This window comes from Athene cunicularia, assembly GCF_003259725.1.
Source record: "Athene cunicularia isolate RWA chromosome 22 unlocalized genomic scaffold, athCun1 chr22_part1, whole genome shotgun sequence".
Lineage (NCBI taxonomy): Eukaryota > Metazoa > Chordata > Aves > Strigiformes > Strigidae > Athene > Athene cunicularia.
In genome coordinates this window covers 2,776,020-2,793,489 of record NW_020799128.1, presented here as the reverse complement: position 1 = coordinate 2,793,489, position 17,470 = coordinate 2,776,020, and the positions used below count along the sequence as shown (strand labels likewise).

The 17,470-nt window shown below is 45.9% G+C and overlaps 1 protein-coding gene across 1 annotated transcript in view; it reads right to left on the bottom strand.

Moving 5' to 3' along the window:
• The window catches only part of LOXL2 (lysyl oxidase like 2), a 50,044-nt gene that overhangs the window by 31,470 nt on the left and 1,104 nt on the right, over positions 1–17,470 (bottom strand). The window contains exons 2-3 of the mRNA XM_026863106.1: positions 7,856–8,295; positions 5,242–5,417 (exon numbers count right to left, since the gene is read on the bottom strand). Of these exons, the coding sequence (XP_026718907.1) occupies positions 5,242–5,417; positions 7,856–8,216 (537 nt within the window). The 5' untranslated portion in view covers positions 8,217–8,295. The remainder of the gene's footprint in view (positions 1–5,241; positions 5,418–7,855; positions 8,296–17,470) is intronic.

Here is a 17,470-nt window from a genome sequence, read left to right as displayed (position 1 = left end):
CCAAACCATTTTCAGACACTTGTGAACTGCAAGACAAGAAACGACTGACAGTTGTACTACACCTTCTGCACTGATTTTATCCTGCTCTTTATACCTTTCACCATCGCACGGCAGTGCACGGAGGCGTGCAGTTTGGGACAGCCTAGATGCAGATTCTGCTCCCAGCTCCTTTCCTCCACTCAGCTGTGCTTTCAGGTAAGTCCAAGCTCCTAGAACCTGGCTTGTGGGCTCCCCCTGGGCCCACCTGCAGAACAGACACAGTGCTTACCCGGGGCAAAGAGACAGCACAAGGCCCCATGTGCTCGGAGATCTTTGGCTAAAGCAGCAGATTCCACTTGTTATGTTTTACCAAGCTTGAATTGCTGCAGTTCAGTGTATATATTTAAAACACTTACTGTCCGTCCCTCCCAAACTCCATCAGTCAGCAAGCGGTTTCTGTGTTCTCAGATATGCTTTAACCACTTAAACCCAACACGATTAAACTTTTCTTTCCCTCTAAGCTCCCAAGATACCACTCACAACGTGCCTGCCACACTGTAATGCCTACAAGAGTTACCATCACAACTAAAGTGGGTAACGTGCTCTGCCATCATGGTCAGACCAAAGTTGTCCATCAAGCCACTAATGTGAGTTAGAGTACGCAAAACAGAGCTTTTCCTCCAGGCTGCGGCTAAAAAAGAAGAAATGCAAGCAAAATCAAGCTCCGAGTTAAACAATGGTGTTGTTTTAACAACAGCTTAGGCCCTGTCATACTGGACATGCAGATGCCTGGGTGGAGGATCACAGCAAGCGGGTTCAGCACCAACTTGGAGCCCCCCACCATTCACAGGGCTGTGGGCAATTAACTCAATTAGTCGGTTAAGTCATGCTCAGCCATATACTTGCAGCACTTCCAAGCACAGCTACTGTTTTCTTTTAACCCTTTCAGGGCGTGCAGCTTCCTCGCACAGAGCTGGGGTCTGTAGGAAGGGAGGGGCTGTGATACCAGCAGGCTACGTACCTGCTTTTCTCCTCCTAACGCTCCTGGAGACAAACAGGCAATAACAAAGTCAAACCACAAGCCCTGCTCTCTCCATCCAGGCATACTCAGCCTACATGATTTAAAGAGGAGGGAGAAAAGCCCCTCTGAAAAATGCGCTTGATGTCATTACACTTGCGTCAGCATCGAACAAATGCTGCTCTCACTGTAGAAAGGTGGGCAACGTCCAGTGTTTAGGCAGCCACTGAGCTAAAGGGGTATGAGGCTAATTCTGACCAGGCAGCAGCCCATGAAAGGGCTGTTCTGCTCTGCACATTCATCACCCTCCAAGAAATAAACCTTTGAACAAGTCCCAAGGCTAAAAGCTGCAGTGGCTGCGGAAAATAGCAAGTAAAAATGATGGGAGCTTCTCTGCCCTTTAGCAAGAGACTGATGGATTTCAGACCTGCCCCAACCCTGGTCCTGTTACAAGTTAACCTCTTCCTGCCCGTCTCCCATCTTCTTATCACAGCTCCTCCATCACTCACCCTAGCCTGAAACATTTCACTGCGGCCTGTGACCGGCAACTCGTCTCACAGAAGCAAGGGTCAGGCACTGCCCCTTCCCAACAGGCAGGGAATGGGAAGGCTCAGGGACAGGAAGAGATATGACATAACCCTCAAAATATGAGCCACGATAGGAAAAGATCTGTCTGAGCATAAATATATATAAGCCAAGTGGTTTATGGTGGTGGAAAATTTCATCCTATACTACTTATCTGCAGCTTTTCCAAACTGGGAAATGGAGGTATGGACGTTGTCCAATATAAATAAACTCTGCTCGAGGGCTATCACGTTGCTTTTAAAAGGAGTGTGAACTTTTTCCCTGTCAGATTTGAGGAAGCAAGGCCAGATTTGGGCAAATGTCAGTTTGCACAGCCCCTCTGAGCTGGAGCCCTGTCAAAATGAAGTCAGATGTTGTCTTATACCTACGAACTTTCCACATCAAATCTTAGCAGCACGTGGCAACCCCAGAGAACTTGGCACTAAAAGGGTCTTGAAAACACTTTCTAAATAATAGATTTAAGATGATCCATCTGTCCCTGGCAGCACAAACACACAGAGCTCCTTATTCCAGGCAAGGGAAATCCGAGTGAGATGGCACAGGTTTGGGGACGGGTTAACCAGGCTGCACAAAGCACATCTTTCCCCTGACTGCCGGCAACAGGAAAGCAGAACAAAACGGCTGCTCCTACCCCACCACAGCTGATTGAAGGCAGCGCTGGCTCCCGCTCATCTGCTGGCTGTAAAAACATCAGTTTGCAAAGAAAGAGTCGGATCCATTTGGGAATCATTACGGTTGTTACTAACTCATGCGGGGAAGCAACACTGGAAGGTGCAATTGAATACATGAGCTCTGTGCATCATCTTAAACCAGGCCTATTTTGAGTAAAGCCTGGTTTTAAAAGCAGCTTAAGGGCAAACGGAAATATCTTCCATTGGAAATTTCAGTGGGAAATTTGTACTGGTTTACCTCCATTAGCGCAATAGCTGAAGCCAGGGGACTGGTGGAGAGACCTGACCACAGCATTGCTGCTCAGTAGAAAATTCCAGGCCTCTCAACCCCTGATCTCATTCCAGAGAGAAAACAACACTTGGGCAAGCTGTGGGCTACAGACTAAAGAACCCAGCAGCTTACAAAACGATGATGTTTCCTCTGGTGAATGTGAGGTATGATAGGCAGAATTCCCAGGCATGTTAGAGAGGGCAAAGACTTTCAACTTGCATTCACACAAGCCTTTTGACCTCCCTGTTTTGGAGTTTATGACCCTATGAGTAACCCTGCTCATCATCTTTGACTCAAACTATGTCAACGCCAGCTGCTAATGAGATAAAGCAAAGATTAAGAGGAGGAGGAAAGCTGAGATGGGGAAAGAGCTTAAACATTTGACAGCTAGCTGTGACTGAAAAGTAATTCCACAATGGCATCTTAAAAATTTATAGCACATCACCTTTAGCCTTAATCCTGCTGCAGTGAAACCAGCAGAAAAAGAATCCTTTCTGCTGCCAGTGATCTTATAGGGATAGAAGAAAAATCAGCTTGGCTTTGAAGAGCAGAAGCAATAGTAAGTTTTTCACAAAATTCAGGCAGCGATAGGAGAGGGAGAAGCACCCCCAGACAAACACGGACACGTCGAGCTGGGGGTGAGAGCAGCCACTGCCTAGAGAATGTGACGTTATTTTCTACCACCAGGACTAAGCCACAGGGACAGCCAGGCTGGCAGCTCTCAGTTTAGTGCAGGTATATAAAATAAAGCTATTCTTCTATTTTACCTTTTTCCCCCCGCCGGTTCCGTGTCTTTACTCACCAGCACCCCTCAGCAACTGCTGTCAGTGCTGTTACTTGTCACATCAGTGGATGCCTTCGTCCGTACGTAGCTCCCACGAGCTGCCAGGATGTGGGGAATGTGACTTCTCTTACACCTATTTCTCCTGAGTCAGGCTTCTGCTGCACGGCCCATTTCAATCTCATGATTCATTTTACTTATTGTACGTGCAGCTTAAGCCCCCACACAGCACCAGCTAGCCCTCAATTACCCAATGTGTTCAACTCATTAGTCAAATTCCAGTGCTTAGCTAATGGAAAAGCAGAGCCCTCCAAAGCTTTTATGATTAATATCTGGAGCATCTTAGAATGAAGTGACCTCCGTCTAGACTAAAGCATCTTTTCTCCCAGGCCTCTGTTCTGAGGATTCACTGTGGCTTTGGGGAAGCAGCCTCTGCCAAAGCCATCACTGATGTTCCATGATCTCGCCTCATTCCCCAAACAACAACTGTGCCATTGACAGAGGCAGCTTGGGATCCTTCTGGGGAGGCTCCCTTCCCTCCTTAGCCAAGCGAGGCAAGGTCAAGGCAACCAAGAGAATTTCAGCTCTTGCATCCTGTATCTGCACCCTTACACAGGAGCCTTCCAGGGAAGGGCTGAATGCTGCCTGCTCACCCAGACAGTGCTCTTCCTAAAGCCTCAGCAGGGCAGTGAAAGCTTTGACTGAGCACATTATCCTCCCTTGTCAAGCACACTGCGCTGCATTAACCTCCAATGGAAAAATCTGGTAGAAGAAAATACTGGGAGATGCTTTCTAAATCAGTGGCTGTGAAGTAAGTGCTAGAATAATTTTGTTTTAAAGTGATAAAGACGACTGCATCCATTGTTTCAGATCCTGAACAAAGGCAAGATTCAGTCGTGGAAACCAGAGTGATATAGAATACATCCTGGATTCCCTGGCTGCTTAAAATAAGATCTGACTGTGGTTAATGGATAGGCTCTTTCGATAAATTCTGACCAAGGGCAACCACTGAACTCACATACTGAAACACCAGAGCGTCTGAAACAAGGGAGATGTTAGCTGAGTCACCACAAATACTTTCCAACCTGAAAAGCTGAAGGAAAAAAATACGTTTCTTCTCTCTGAAGAGCTCAGCCCACCTTCTTTCCAGCCCAGCATTCCTCAGCTCTTTATTCTGCAGAAATCTAACAACTCCACTGGAAGGTGATTCAAGCATTTTGCTTCTGCCATTCCCCCAGGAGTCTCAACCTCAGCCTAGCAGTCTAACCCAGTCACAGCCCAGAACCCTTCCCCCAGGGACCAGCCCACATTTTCCTCTCTTCAGCTCCTTTCATCACTTCCAGTACTAATCCCCCATTCCCACAGATGTTTCCATACAGTTATCATGGTTACTTCATTATTGCTTAGCCAAACCATGAGAAAATATGTCTTTACTTATAAATCCACCCATTTCAAGCCACTGTTGTAAACCCGATTCACCTCAAATCCAACCCTACCTGCTGACCCCCCTGTTATACCAGAGACCTCCAAGTTGCTCTCAGTAACGAAGGGGAAAGAAAACTCAGTAATTTAGTACCATGAACCAACAAAGTCACCCGGATGTAACATCTGTGAGTACAGCACACGCCCTGTCTAAATTATTAGAAACATAATAAACCAGTTTTCAATTCTGAAAATTGATTGTGGAACATCAATTGTGCAAAATATATTCTGCTTACGCTATAAAAAAAAAATCTTTCAAAATTCTTATTATACATATAAATGCTCTGAACAGCTGAAATTGAAATCTGAAAGCTGCATCTTTAGCCAGCATCCAGGAACACTGTCTAGGGTTTGCTTTAACTGTGTGCAGCTGGGATAACTATCACGTGCAGCAGCAGACGTCCCTGTCCGCAGAGGCTCCTGATCAGCAGCTTGCAGTTTTAAGGATGTTTACCTCTATTTGGTTAAGCAGTGAGTTGTCAAACTTGAAGCCAGGGATTCTCTTTTCACTGCAGACCACTCCCACGTCTTCGGTGTGTTTGCAGTCAGTTACTCCCCAGCCATTGGACGTGCATGCTGCCAGGGTGGTCTCCTTGCCATTACAGTGGACATTGTCCATCCAAATTTTCCCTGAAGGGAAAAGAAAATAGATCTGAGACTCACAAAGAGGGTAAACCTGGATTGTACTGAAAGCAAGTAGGGCTGCTGTGCTCTTACTGTGTCAGGGGAAGAGATTACTGCTAAAATAAGTTAAGGAACATCAACGATCCTCCTCAAATAGTTACTAATTGGAAAGTGCTCTGCCCCACAGCCTTCCCCCTCCCTTATCTGAGTGGTAACAAGCAGCTACCACCAGCCCGCAGCAGATCTCTGCCCAGAGTGAGGACTGACCTCCTCTGATGACAGCCACTTCAGAGCACACAGTGTCACCGGGTCCCCTCGATTTGCCTGATTAGACCCCACCCTCTAATCATCCCTACCAAATCATCCGTTCTGTACTTAAGGCTTCTCTTTACATCACTTCTCATTTATCAAGTCCTCATTAAATCTCTTGTAGGAGACAGCTCAGAGTTTTGATTAAATGCCCTAACTTTTTAAAGCAGATTTTTTTGCAAAAGCTTTAACAAACCACTACTGATTGCAACCTCTTGTTATTTGGGTGCTCTTTGAAAACAAATTGCCAGATCCAGTTTCCAGACTGTAATTAGCATTTTCCCTCCAGCAAAAAGTGTGTGTGCGTGTATACATGAGCATGAACACGTACATGCATATATATATATATGATTTTTTTTAAAATTAGGTCCCACAGAACTTCCTTCTAAGATGAGCAGACAAAAAAATCAATAGGTGTCACCTCCAAAATTTAGGTCAGGTTTTTCCAAAGGCAGCTGAGAGCAAAAGACCCAACAGCATCTCTGAGATTCATCTTGTCAAAGGGCTCGTTCTCCTTTCGGAAATGTGCTGGGCACATCCTGCTCCCCTGCAATCTGCCCCCTAAGTTGCAGGGAGCACGGGCCAACAAGCAATTCCCATACTTTAGGGTACCCAACGCTTTGCTCGTCTGAAGAGTAACACGTCCTTTGGACAGAAGGAACTGCCCAACCCTCGGAGCCAGGAGGAGATTCTGTGGCTGTTTCCCTTGGCTGGCCCAGCTTTGTTCCAGCAGCCCCAAGAGGTTAATCACCAGGCGATGGATCTGCCAGCCCTCGCCACGCTCCCCAGACAGGAGAGCAGAAAGAGCTCCCACAAAGCCTGGCTCTGTGGCTTTTAGGAAGGTGCGATGCTCTCCGCGTCAGGATTGACCCAGCGGGCAGAGAGCACTCTTGTTAAATCACACAGCAAGCAGTTTCTGGTTTGTTTTCAAATGTCACGGCCTCTTATTGCTTGGAAATCTCCTGCTCTACCCCAAGAGCCAACATCCACAGCTTGGGACAATGTTCGAGGTTTTGCATTTCAGTCAAGTCACCGTTAAGGCCTGCGTGCTCTTTCATGGGCAAGTTTATAGGTGTGAGCACTAGCGAGTGGTGCTGAGCACCAGACACACAGCACGTCTGTCCCTGCTGCAGTGGAAACAATCTGCCTGTGGGTTACATCAACAGTGTGCCGGGCTTCAGTGCTTGCAGAAAAAAATTCTTCTTAGGTCAACATTTAACTAACAGCCTATTAAAAGGCGACAATCAAATCTGTTGAGCTATATTCTGTTACAAAGCTATTCTCTCTCAAGCACTGTGATTTTAAGAATTCATGGCTATAACTCACATGGACCTTTCCAAGTCTTTGTTCAGCACATATTTGGGAATGGGGTGCAATAAGGTGTGATCTGCAATTAGCCACACATCCATCAGGTACAATTTCAAAGAGCATGAAAGGATGTACAGTTTGGGGTGAGGACAAATAGCTTTTCCCCACCAGGAACAGCCCAAGAGTGTCCAAGAGGATTATTATAAATATTATTATAATAAATATACTATAAAAAAAAATAGGGCACGAAGTGTGCACACTCTTTTGGGGTTTTATAGGCTGGTCTGCACCACAGAATATGATGCACGTGCTCCTAGAGAAGCTAACGGGGAAAAGAAACATTTACATAGCATCGCACAGGCGGTCTGTTCAGAGCCTAAACACTTGAGAGGAAAAAACGAGTAGGGGGAAGGAGTGTTTAAAGGCCCTGTTTGACTCACTGCAAGGCAATGGAAGTGTGAAGAGGCAAATGGATCGTCTCTACATTAGACTTGTGGGCACAGCTTCCCTTTTGACTAGCTGCTGAAGAGTCTTCTGCCCTTAGCCACCGCTGGCTGCTCCCAAGCATCCCCTGCCAAGTTCACACACCACGATCTGGTCCTTCAGCTCTTAATCTCACCATTCCTTAACTTGCTTCAGTCAAAACAAGCAATCACCTATTATTGAAGCTACTTAATCTGATTTAAAGAGGCACTGCTTTCCCAGGAAGCTATTTCAGTTACAGTTGCAGGAATTATCACTACATCTTAAATTTGAGTGACAAGTCAAGAATTACTGGGGGTTGGAGAGACAGCCAGTACAACACCACTGCTCTGGAGTGACCTTACCTTCTCCTTTTCCATACTTGGAGCTCGGTAGCCAGGACACTGCCTCCACGTAGCCCAGCTCCCTGCAGACCACGTGCGCAGCGTGGATGGAGAAGTCATCGTCGCACACCGTGCCCCACTCGCCGCTGTAAAACACCTCCACTCTGCCTTCGTTGTGTTTTCTCTTCTGCCCTGCAAGCCTCAGCTGGATCTTGGGAACATTTGCTGGTCTCTGGGGGGGCTGGTACACTTGTGGGGGTGGCTCAGGGTAACTGGGGAGGTAGGGCCAGTGTTCGTACTGGGCAAAGCCCAGCGGGCTCAGGGAGATGAAGAACAGCATGATCAAACAGTGGTTATGGGTAAAACCCAGGAATCTTTCCATTTTCAGTGCTCACAGTTCTCAGAGCCAAGTCCTCTGCTAGCAGCTGCCAGTCAGTGCAGGTAGGTACTGTGTGGCCGTCCTGAAAAAAGAGAAAAATTTGAGTAAGGCTTAGTAATGACACAGACTTTCTATCTCTTGCTTCAGCAGAGAGTACAGCTATGGAAGAGACTGTCCCACGCCACCTGTAAAAACCAAAGTCAAGTAAATTATTTCTTGTGGGGTGAACAAGCAAAATAAAAAAAACAACCCACCCACATTAAAACCATTTGTAAGTTTAGGTCAACTTGCCAAACAGTTTCAGCTGGAAAATACCTTTTTCCAGGCAAAATTCTACAGGTCGTAAGTGCTAGCAATTGGTTTCCCTATTTCTCTACAAATCCAGCAGTGGCTCCAGCAAATGGCAAACCTTGGTTCAAATCCTACCAGGACTGAACTGGACCATTTTTCTCCCATACCTCCTTCAATAAAGCAGCCAAACCCATCACTTAAACAGTGGAAAACCAGAAGGGTAATGAAATGTATTATAATATGGTCAGAAGTGAGGTATTTATACCGAAGTCTGTTTTCCCAATACAGTGATAGACTTATTTTTGTCACTGCACGTCCTGTTTCATCTGCAGAGAACCAACACATGTTACTGTACACAGACACTCTGCAGAAGTGGCTAACCCTACCTGTCCGATGGAGTAGTGGCTAACGGTTGCCAGTTTTTGGTTGCTACGTCTGGATAGAGACTTACTTTTGTCACACAAGTGCTATGTCCTTAAATAAGCTCGTCATTTAAGGTATGAACCAGCAGCTTTTTGACTCATTAGAGGAATTTCATCCAGACACTGTGTAGAGTTGAAATCCTGGTCCTCTTCTGCCCACTTCCCACTCACGTACTCCCCAGCCATCATTCAGGCACCCAGCACATGGAGTGGTCAAGCAGCACACGTGGGGGCTGAGGATTCAATAGTTTCCAAATGAAGCAATGCCAGAGCACAGTGGGGAAAAAGCTCCCCAGCCCTTTAAAGCTCCATTATTTCCTGGCAACCACCAAAAGGGAGGGAGAAGAGGAAAGGCTTGGCTCCAAAACCAGATGTCTAGAAGCTAAAATCCTCCAGTATTTCTGCAAGGTCTTTTGCTATCCCTACAAAATGACCAAAAGATCACATACTCATAGGAAGACTCAGCCTTTCAAGCTGCTTAATGAGGAGCTGGATCAGGAATCCAGGCAGTTAGCCTGAAATCCAAGAGACATCAGCTCAAACCTCAGCTCTGACACTGACCTGCTGCATGACCTCAGGCAGGTCACTTCCAGGGCTGTGCCTCAGTTTCCCCTTGTGTTAAACAGGGCTGGTGATCATGAGCTTCCTACTGAAGTGCTTTGGGAGCTGGGGGTGAAAGGCATTTGCCTAAGGAACAGACAACAGGAAGCACGTGAGTTAAAAGCACTGGCTATCAGGGGTGAAAATGGGAAAAGCAAGGGGAGACTTTACAACGGGTCTAACTAAATCCAGGAGCGGGAGGAATATACGGCCAAAAAATCATGGGAAATAAACATTTGATTTGAAGGAGCCATGTGCTTTCGCCTTGCTTGCACAAGACTGAGATTTGTAAATTTTCATCAGGCATTCAGAGAAATACTGCTACGGAAAGAAAGTATTTTTCGATTTTTTTGCAGTTCAGGAGGTGAGGCTGAGAGAAGTCCTGCCCCATGTCAGAGAGAGTTGGAGGGGAAAATAGGAGGGAAGGGCAACTGCTTTCACAAGGCTGCTCCCCTCCCGCAGCAAACGAAGGGGATTTCCCCAAGCAAATGCAGTGGAGAGAGCGGGATACATGTGTTCTGTAAAAATAAAAGGCTCCCGAGTCAAGGCGCATTAGTACTAGTTGGACATGTCTGACTTTAATACCTACTAGCACTGATTTTAAAAGAAACCTCTTACATACAATGTTTTTCATGGATACAAGATGGTTTTTAGCCCAGAGGATAAACACATGGGCAGAGCAATTGTCATGAACAGTATAAAAATCTTCAAGCAACCCCCTTAGCCAGATCACAGCAGAGAAGGATAACATATGTTAGTTATAAGTAAAAATACTAAGGGGGGGTGTGTAACTTCAAGCTTAGCAGAACTAACTTCAAGCCTTGTGGTCTTCAGAAAAAATCTGGGTTTCAGTTTTAATCTTCTTTAAACATCTGTTTTGACCCGCTTCGTTTTATGCGGCCGTTGCTTCTTGCTACTGCATAAACTGGAATTTAAAAGCTTCAGCAAATGTTAATCAAAAATTAAGTTGGACCCGAACGATCTCTCTCCAAAAGCTAAGATGAGGGGTGGCAGGGCCCTGACTTAGCTTCAAGCTGTTGGGTTTTTAAAGCAGTCGTGGGAGCTTTCCCATGGCTGTTCCCCACACAAGGACACAGTGCTCTGTTTATACATTGCTGGGACCTTCTGAAGCGTCTGGACGGCCTTGCTGTGTAGCAGGCTGCACGAGGGATATTTGAGAAGGCCAAGGCAGACGTTGTGTGGTGAGCAGCCCTACAGTCAAGTCCTGAAAGACCTCTGGCTCTCAAGAGATTAGAAGGCACGTCAGCATAATTAACAAGAATATGCCAAATTCCCCTCTAGGTTATGGGTTTTACGATACTCCAGAAAGCTCAATAGTCAACTAAAGATTTTTTTACAGGAGAAAAGGATCAAGAAACAGTGTGCAGCCAGCAGGTCAGCATGTTTTACTCATCCCTCTTGTGCCAAGGCAAACAATGACCAGCGGCCAGCTCTGCGCTCAGGTTAATAGGGGTCTTTCATGATCAGAGGCCAAGGAATAGCTAAAAGCTGTGCAACACCAGTTTCCAGACCCGCGCTTTCTATTCAAACCAAAGCTCTCGAGTCGTTTTACTGAAGAACTTCAGCCAAAAGACACAACAATTTGGGGAAACCATTCAGAGGCAGGATGTAATAGTTACCAGCTGAGAGAGGTGCTCCCTGAAGCGTTAATTAATAAAGCAGACAGACCACTGCAAGATGCCAGAGCCTTTCAAAAAGTCACAGCACCGGGAGACCTCACGGTCCACGAGCAGCTGGGGAGGAGGGTCACAGACTTCCAGGTTACTTTAATTGATACCAAGATTAGTTGGGGAGATAGTGATTTATAGTAAATAGAGTAGGTGGTACTTTCAGTCTTGGCAAAGCCTTGCTGAGTCAGACACCCCAGGAGCCCCAAGACTCCAGAAGGCAACTGTAGGCAGGTTTGCTTTTGTTCCCCAAAAGCTTAGAGACTTTGGAGTCAGGCAAGAGAAAGAAAACCCACCGTTTACCATAGAACTGAAGAAAACCTGGCGAGGGAGGGTCCTGTTGCCTGAGAGCCCCCTGCTCCACAGAGGGAAGCATGGCTAGCAAAAAGGAATTTTAACAAGCCTGTGTGAACACAGTCCCAAACTTTCTCTAAGGAAAATGACTTGGGGCACACATGTTTTGTGCTCAGGTCATACGATGTCGTAGCTCATCTTTGTCAGGATCCTGCAAGGATCAGGAGGGGCTCCTCGAGGGCCCAGGGTAGGTCCTGGAAAAGCATTCAGAAATCTCCCTTCTAGTCCTATTCCACCTGCAGAAGTGAATCCCGGAGGAATTCTCCGTCAGATCAGAACGGCAGCGATCCTGCACGCTTCAGGAGACAACACTGCAGTGTGTACTAGCAACCACAGCCCGTTTTTCCTTCAGGTCATATTACCATCCGCTTCAAAATAGTTACACATTCAAACATTAAGAGACAAAGCTTTCACAGTGTTTGCATCGCCCCAGAAATAAAACCTTCCATACCCAGAGGTCTTATTTATTGAGCTGCTTAAGAGAAACTATTCAGACTAAGTCACGACGTCAGGAAAAGTAGCGGAATTTGAACACAGGCATATTTTAGTATTTCCACAAGAAACAACAGCCCAGGTACAATAGGGAAACTTCAGGAGCTCAGCGTGCTCAGCAGCCTCCGGGGAAGCCACCCAGCACTGAAAGGGTCTCTCAGCTTTCCGTCACCTATTGAGGTTGGTCAGGAGGGACAACAGGGAGTTCTAGCACCCGAGAGGCTCAGGCATCTCCTGGCAGAAGTGTCCATCCACACCATGCAGGTCAGCTTTTGCTGGGAGACAAGCAGTAAAGCAGGACTGGTCTAGAGGATTGACCACAGAATCAATAAAGCAGCACAGAAAATTTTACAACGCTTCTTCCACTCCAGCACAACAGGAACACGAGTCCTGGATTTATCCTTTCCTGGCTCCTCCTGAAATCTCTCTCCTCAGCTACAAGACATTAGTTTTACTGCACCAGATCAAAGAAAACTATCAGTGCTCCTCAGTGAGAGCACATGATGCAGCAACTGGCTCCCTTAAGAGCATTTAAAGAAGCAAACATGGACAGCGTCACATAGGAGTCAACTGCACACAGACATTTATGGAGGCATCATTAGAAGGAACAATAACAAAATTTAATAAGGAAAATATTTAAGTAAACCCGCTCCTCTGCTGCTCTTACCAAGATTTAGACACATTTTTTTCCCCCAGTCTCAAAGCAAGCCGCGCATGCTGAACTTCCTTAGAACAAATCTAGGCTTAGATTTGCAGAGTGTTTGGTTTTGTGCTGGCTACTCCCTTTATTGTAGGGCTCATTCCTCCCCTCACACCCTCTCTTTAATAGCCTCCAGATTTATTAGTGACGTAATCCTAAAAGTATATATTTTGGTCTCTCCATTCAAAAGAATCCAAGACAGAACATTAAAAGCCTATTGACTAAAGTCAGTGGAAAAGCCAGGAAAACACTCCAGGTCTCCTGGCTCCCCATGCTGTACTTCAGGCCATAAGATGATTCTTCATCACTGCATTAACATGTAATTTAGGGCTTCAAGGCATTCTCCTGCTAGCTGCTGACTCAGTCCTTTTCAGGACTCCAGTCTTAAGTCTTGAAGGGAATAGATGGACACAGGCTTACAGGGAGATGTGCAACAGTTTCATTTCAAAATAACATCAAGCTTTTACTGCTTCAGAGAATTTACCAGGTGAAACTAATAGGCTATTCATCTACCCAGATCAAAAGCTTGCTCCTACCAGCAAGGATCCCTTTTTTAATTTCATCAAATCATCCAAACAATAGATCAGCTCAGACAAAACCAGAAGCCCCAGCTTTCCTGCTTCTGTCCTTATCCAGACAACAAAAGGAAATTCTGGAGGGGTTGATGTGAGTCCTTTGTGACTGGAGATCCAGCAATGCTCCATTTGGCTTGGCATCCATCAGGAGGAAGAGACAATTAGCACTCTGAGCACTGCTGGCACGCCTGGGTCTTGGCCAGGAGCACCGAACAGTTGGTATTCAGCCACTTGAAAGGGCACCGCCTGAATCCTACAGCCTGCCCTTCCACGTCCATGCCCCGTCACCCAACACACATTCCTCAGCATCCCGCAGCCAGGGGCCAGGCTCAGGAATTCCCTCTACCATGGAGGCAGATCTCCGGCCAACTCAAGGGCAACGCACACCGGGCCCCTCTCCAGTACTGTTAGTGAATAGAAACGCTGCCGCTCGCTTGGGCAAGAGCTCACATACACTCTCCAGTTGTTCCAGGAGACTCAGCCCTGCTGCGGGCACTAGGGTTAATGCTGTCATAGATTAAATCCCCATTGATTATAACCCCAGTGTAAACCACAAACAAGAGCCCTCTCAATCACACTCTAAAAACACCAAGACATAAAAGTCACTGGCAGGGCCAGATACACCAAGCAATGGCAACGAATCAAAGACCCGTTAGCTAGAGGAGCAATGTAAGACCGGTACTTAGCCCAGAGGTTAAGGAGTGGACACAGTGAAGTGGGGTGATCAGAAAAATCACCATCCCTCTGAACCCTCTGCCTAGAAGTCCCCAGACATGGACATCCCGTGGACTGACTTTGGTGTAACTGAACCTGCCTCGGAGAGGAGCAGAACAGCACGGGCTCGATAACACGACTTGCGTACAGCGCTCTGTGCCTGGGGTGGCCTCCTCAGGGGTGAGATGCCATCCTGCTACAGCTGAGGGGCCCGGCAAACCCCTCCTGCTCTCAGCACACAGGTGCTTTTAGGAGAGGCAGCAAAGGCTAAGGCAGTCCAAAGAACGTGCAGGAGGTGGAAGCCAAATGACTGAAGGAAGCTGAAGTGCTGCTGGGGTCATCTAAACCAGTCTAAACCTAAAGGGGTTTTTCAGTAAAAGGCTGTATAGGATTCAAGGCCAGAGCCCAGAACACACAGGACAGCAGAAATAATTTCAGGATAACAATTTGACACACTACAAATCCAGAGACTGGAAGCCAGAAGGATGGCAATATAATCCGCTAGTGATGACTCCCAGGAATACATTTCCTCTGGATTTCTCTTCACAGTTGAGGAGAAAAGAACTGCTATCTATCAGCCCGTACCACTGAGCTGTTGCCATTTGTTCACCCCTTTCACCCGGGCTCCCTGGAGCTCTCCAAATCCCTTTAGAGCCCTGTCGCTGCTCAGGAACTGAAACCTGCTACCAGGGAGCTGCAAACTACCTTAAGAACGAAAATTTCACATTATTGCAAACTGGACAAGGACACCCAGTAGCAAATGCAACAGTTATTTATATCAGGGAAGCTACCAAATGTAGTTTTCTGCTTCTAGTCTGTGAGGATGCTGCAGGGAAAAGAGAGCAAAGCTCCAGTACGTCCTCTACGCAGCAGAGGTAACACACAAGCCAAAGCTACAGACTTGCCATGACTCTACCAGCCACAAGATCTCACTCAAGAGAGAAACAACATTACTTAATAATTACTAAAGAACCTCTGATCTCTGTTTCACATTCAAACGTACCTACCTACATTTTTTTTTTTTTTTTTTTTTTTTTTTTTATTTCCTCCCAAAAGCTTACTGAAGTATGGACTACCTGGAACAGAAGGCAGTTTGGAGTGTTTGCCAACCGATGAGGATACACTACAGCAGGCAGCTCTTTGAACAGACAGCAAAAAAATATGTATACAGCCTAGAAACATGTGTCGTTTGCCATCACTTGCAATTAAAGCTAGACAAAAGAAGCTCTGATGGACAGACAGACTAGTTAGGAGAGTAGGAAAGAAAAGGCACTTTGCTTGTGTTTTCTTTTAAAATACAGCTGCAATCTAACACCAGAAGAATCAGTGTGTGTGGCAGTGGCCTGACCAAAGCCCTTTGCATCACTGTACGATTAGATCTGTGAGATCCAAGCGTTTAGAAGCATACTGCTCTCCAAAGTCACAAGGAGAGTTGCAAAGTTGTGACTTTTGCAGGGCAAACCACCCAGATCCATGGCCAGCATCAAAGGTGACTGCTTCCTACAGCTTCCAAAGCCAGGCTGTGGTCTCTTCTTGGATCTACTTCTTCAGCTGAAGCAATTCACGTTTGCTTTCAGCTTTACCCCCCCTGATGCATTCAGTTATCTCAGAAGGCAAAACACTTGTCTGGGGATCAGATGGACACATGCAGCAGCATCTCTCCATGTCAGGGCTGCAGCTCAAATACGCTTCATTTTGGGAAGTTTTTTATTTTCCTTAACTCTCCCCCTCTGCCTGGTGTTGGAGAATGAAGTCGAATAGAGATGTGAATCATGACATCTCTCAGGCTCCTGGCTGTCAGCTGGCTGTTCCACAGAACTTGTGCTGTACTCTTAAAAGAAAACAGAACTTATTCCCAAATAGACTTCCGAGCCAATTAAACAGAAGAAATGATTTTTGAACCTGGTGGTAAAAATTCTTCAATCTGTAGCTAGCGGATGCGATTACGATGACCAAGCAATCTGTTTGTACTTAGCAAAAGCAGCAGCAACTAGAGCTGTATACTTCAACTCTTCTTTTCATGAAGTGTACACAACTATTAGTTTCACGAATAAAGACTCTACAAGAAGGTACCACATTAAAATCCGCAGCCGACACACGCCCTCACAGAGCCAGATACACACATGACCTAAGTTTGAAGAGCATTAGCACAATACTAGATATCTTCCAAGAAGGAGATCCCTCTCGTGCCCTTGTGTAATGATGTCTTAATTAATACAGCCTAATCCATCAGCAGTGCAGCCACAGGACGGGTTGACTTGAGAACAGCACGTTGTTTCACCTGTGAAATATCAAGCTTCCATCGGCATTACTACAGATTAGGAGCAGGACTTTTCCTCCTCAATGTGTGCATTTGCAGACATTCATAGTAAACACGTATCTGCACACACATGTGCTCCCAAGAGGATTTCACAGAAATTGCTTTGCAAACTGACTGGTTGGTCTGATAAATCATTCCATCTACTGGAGCGACAATGTCTAGGAAAGGACATCCCTGTGTTTTTAGCCAGTACCAAGGATGTTATGGAACAGTTTAGGAAGAGAAAGAATAAAAGGTTAAAATAAACATAAAAGCAAGAAACAAACGAACAAACAAAAAACCAAACAGAAGGGAAGTTAGCAATACAGTAAAGACAACGAAGTTGGGAGTCAAACTATTGAAAAAAAAATAATCCAGAGAACATTACCTGGCATGCATTTTGGGGTCTCTGCTTCACTTGCAAAAGGATAGCTCTTTCAGCAAAGTGCATGGCTTCTCTATCAAATCACCCTGCTGAAGACAAAGGATTGTCCTCTACTACACCATCAACACCCCCCTCCACCCTTGGTGGCTTTTCCAGGCTGCTAAAACCTTGTTGAAGGTTTCTCCCAAGCCCTCATCTCTGCCCTCCTGCCCCAGCACTCACAAACCACCGCACTGGATTTGACTGGAGAACAGACTATCTTGGAGTCTCATCACCCGAGGTATCAAACTTCCTATTAACCACCCATTTGTGGGGGTGCTTTCCAACATCATCCTGCACTTAGAACTAAGATCACATGAAATTCATTCCTGCAGCAACAAGCATCCAGCACACTACGCTGAAGATGTGGTTTCTCCCTATATGCTCTGCTATTCCAGTAGCTCATACTAATATTTCATTTTATGTTTTCTAACTGCTCTCTAGCTTCCAACCGAGGGAATTCCATCACTGTGGGTGGTTTAATACAGATGAAATTAAACTGACAAGTAGAAACTCTAAAGCAATTATTTTCAGCCCCTGTTCAGTACAAACTCAAAAGCATGACAACATCATCTTTGTGAGCTGATTATAGAGATGCTAAACTGTTTTCCTACTACACTCCCAGATAGATAAACTAGGATCCTTCTCTATAGTCTTCTAAACTATCCTGGTCTTTATTTTTTTATTTTTATATATAT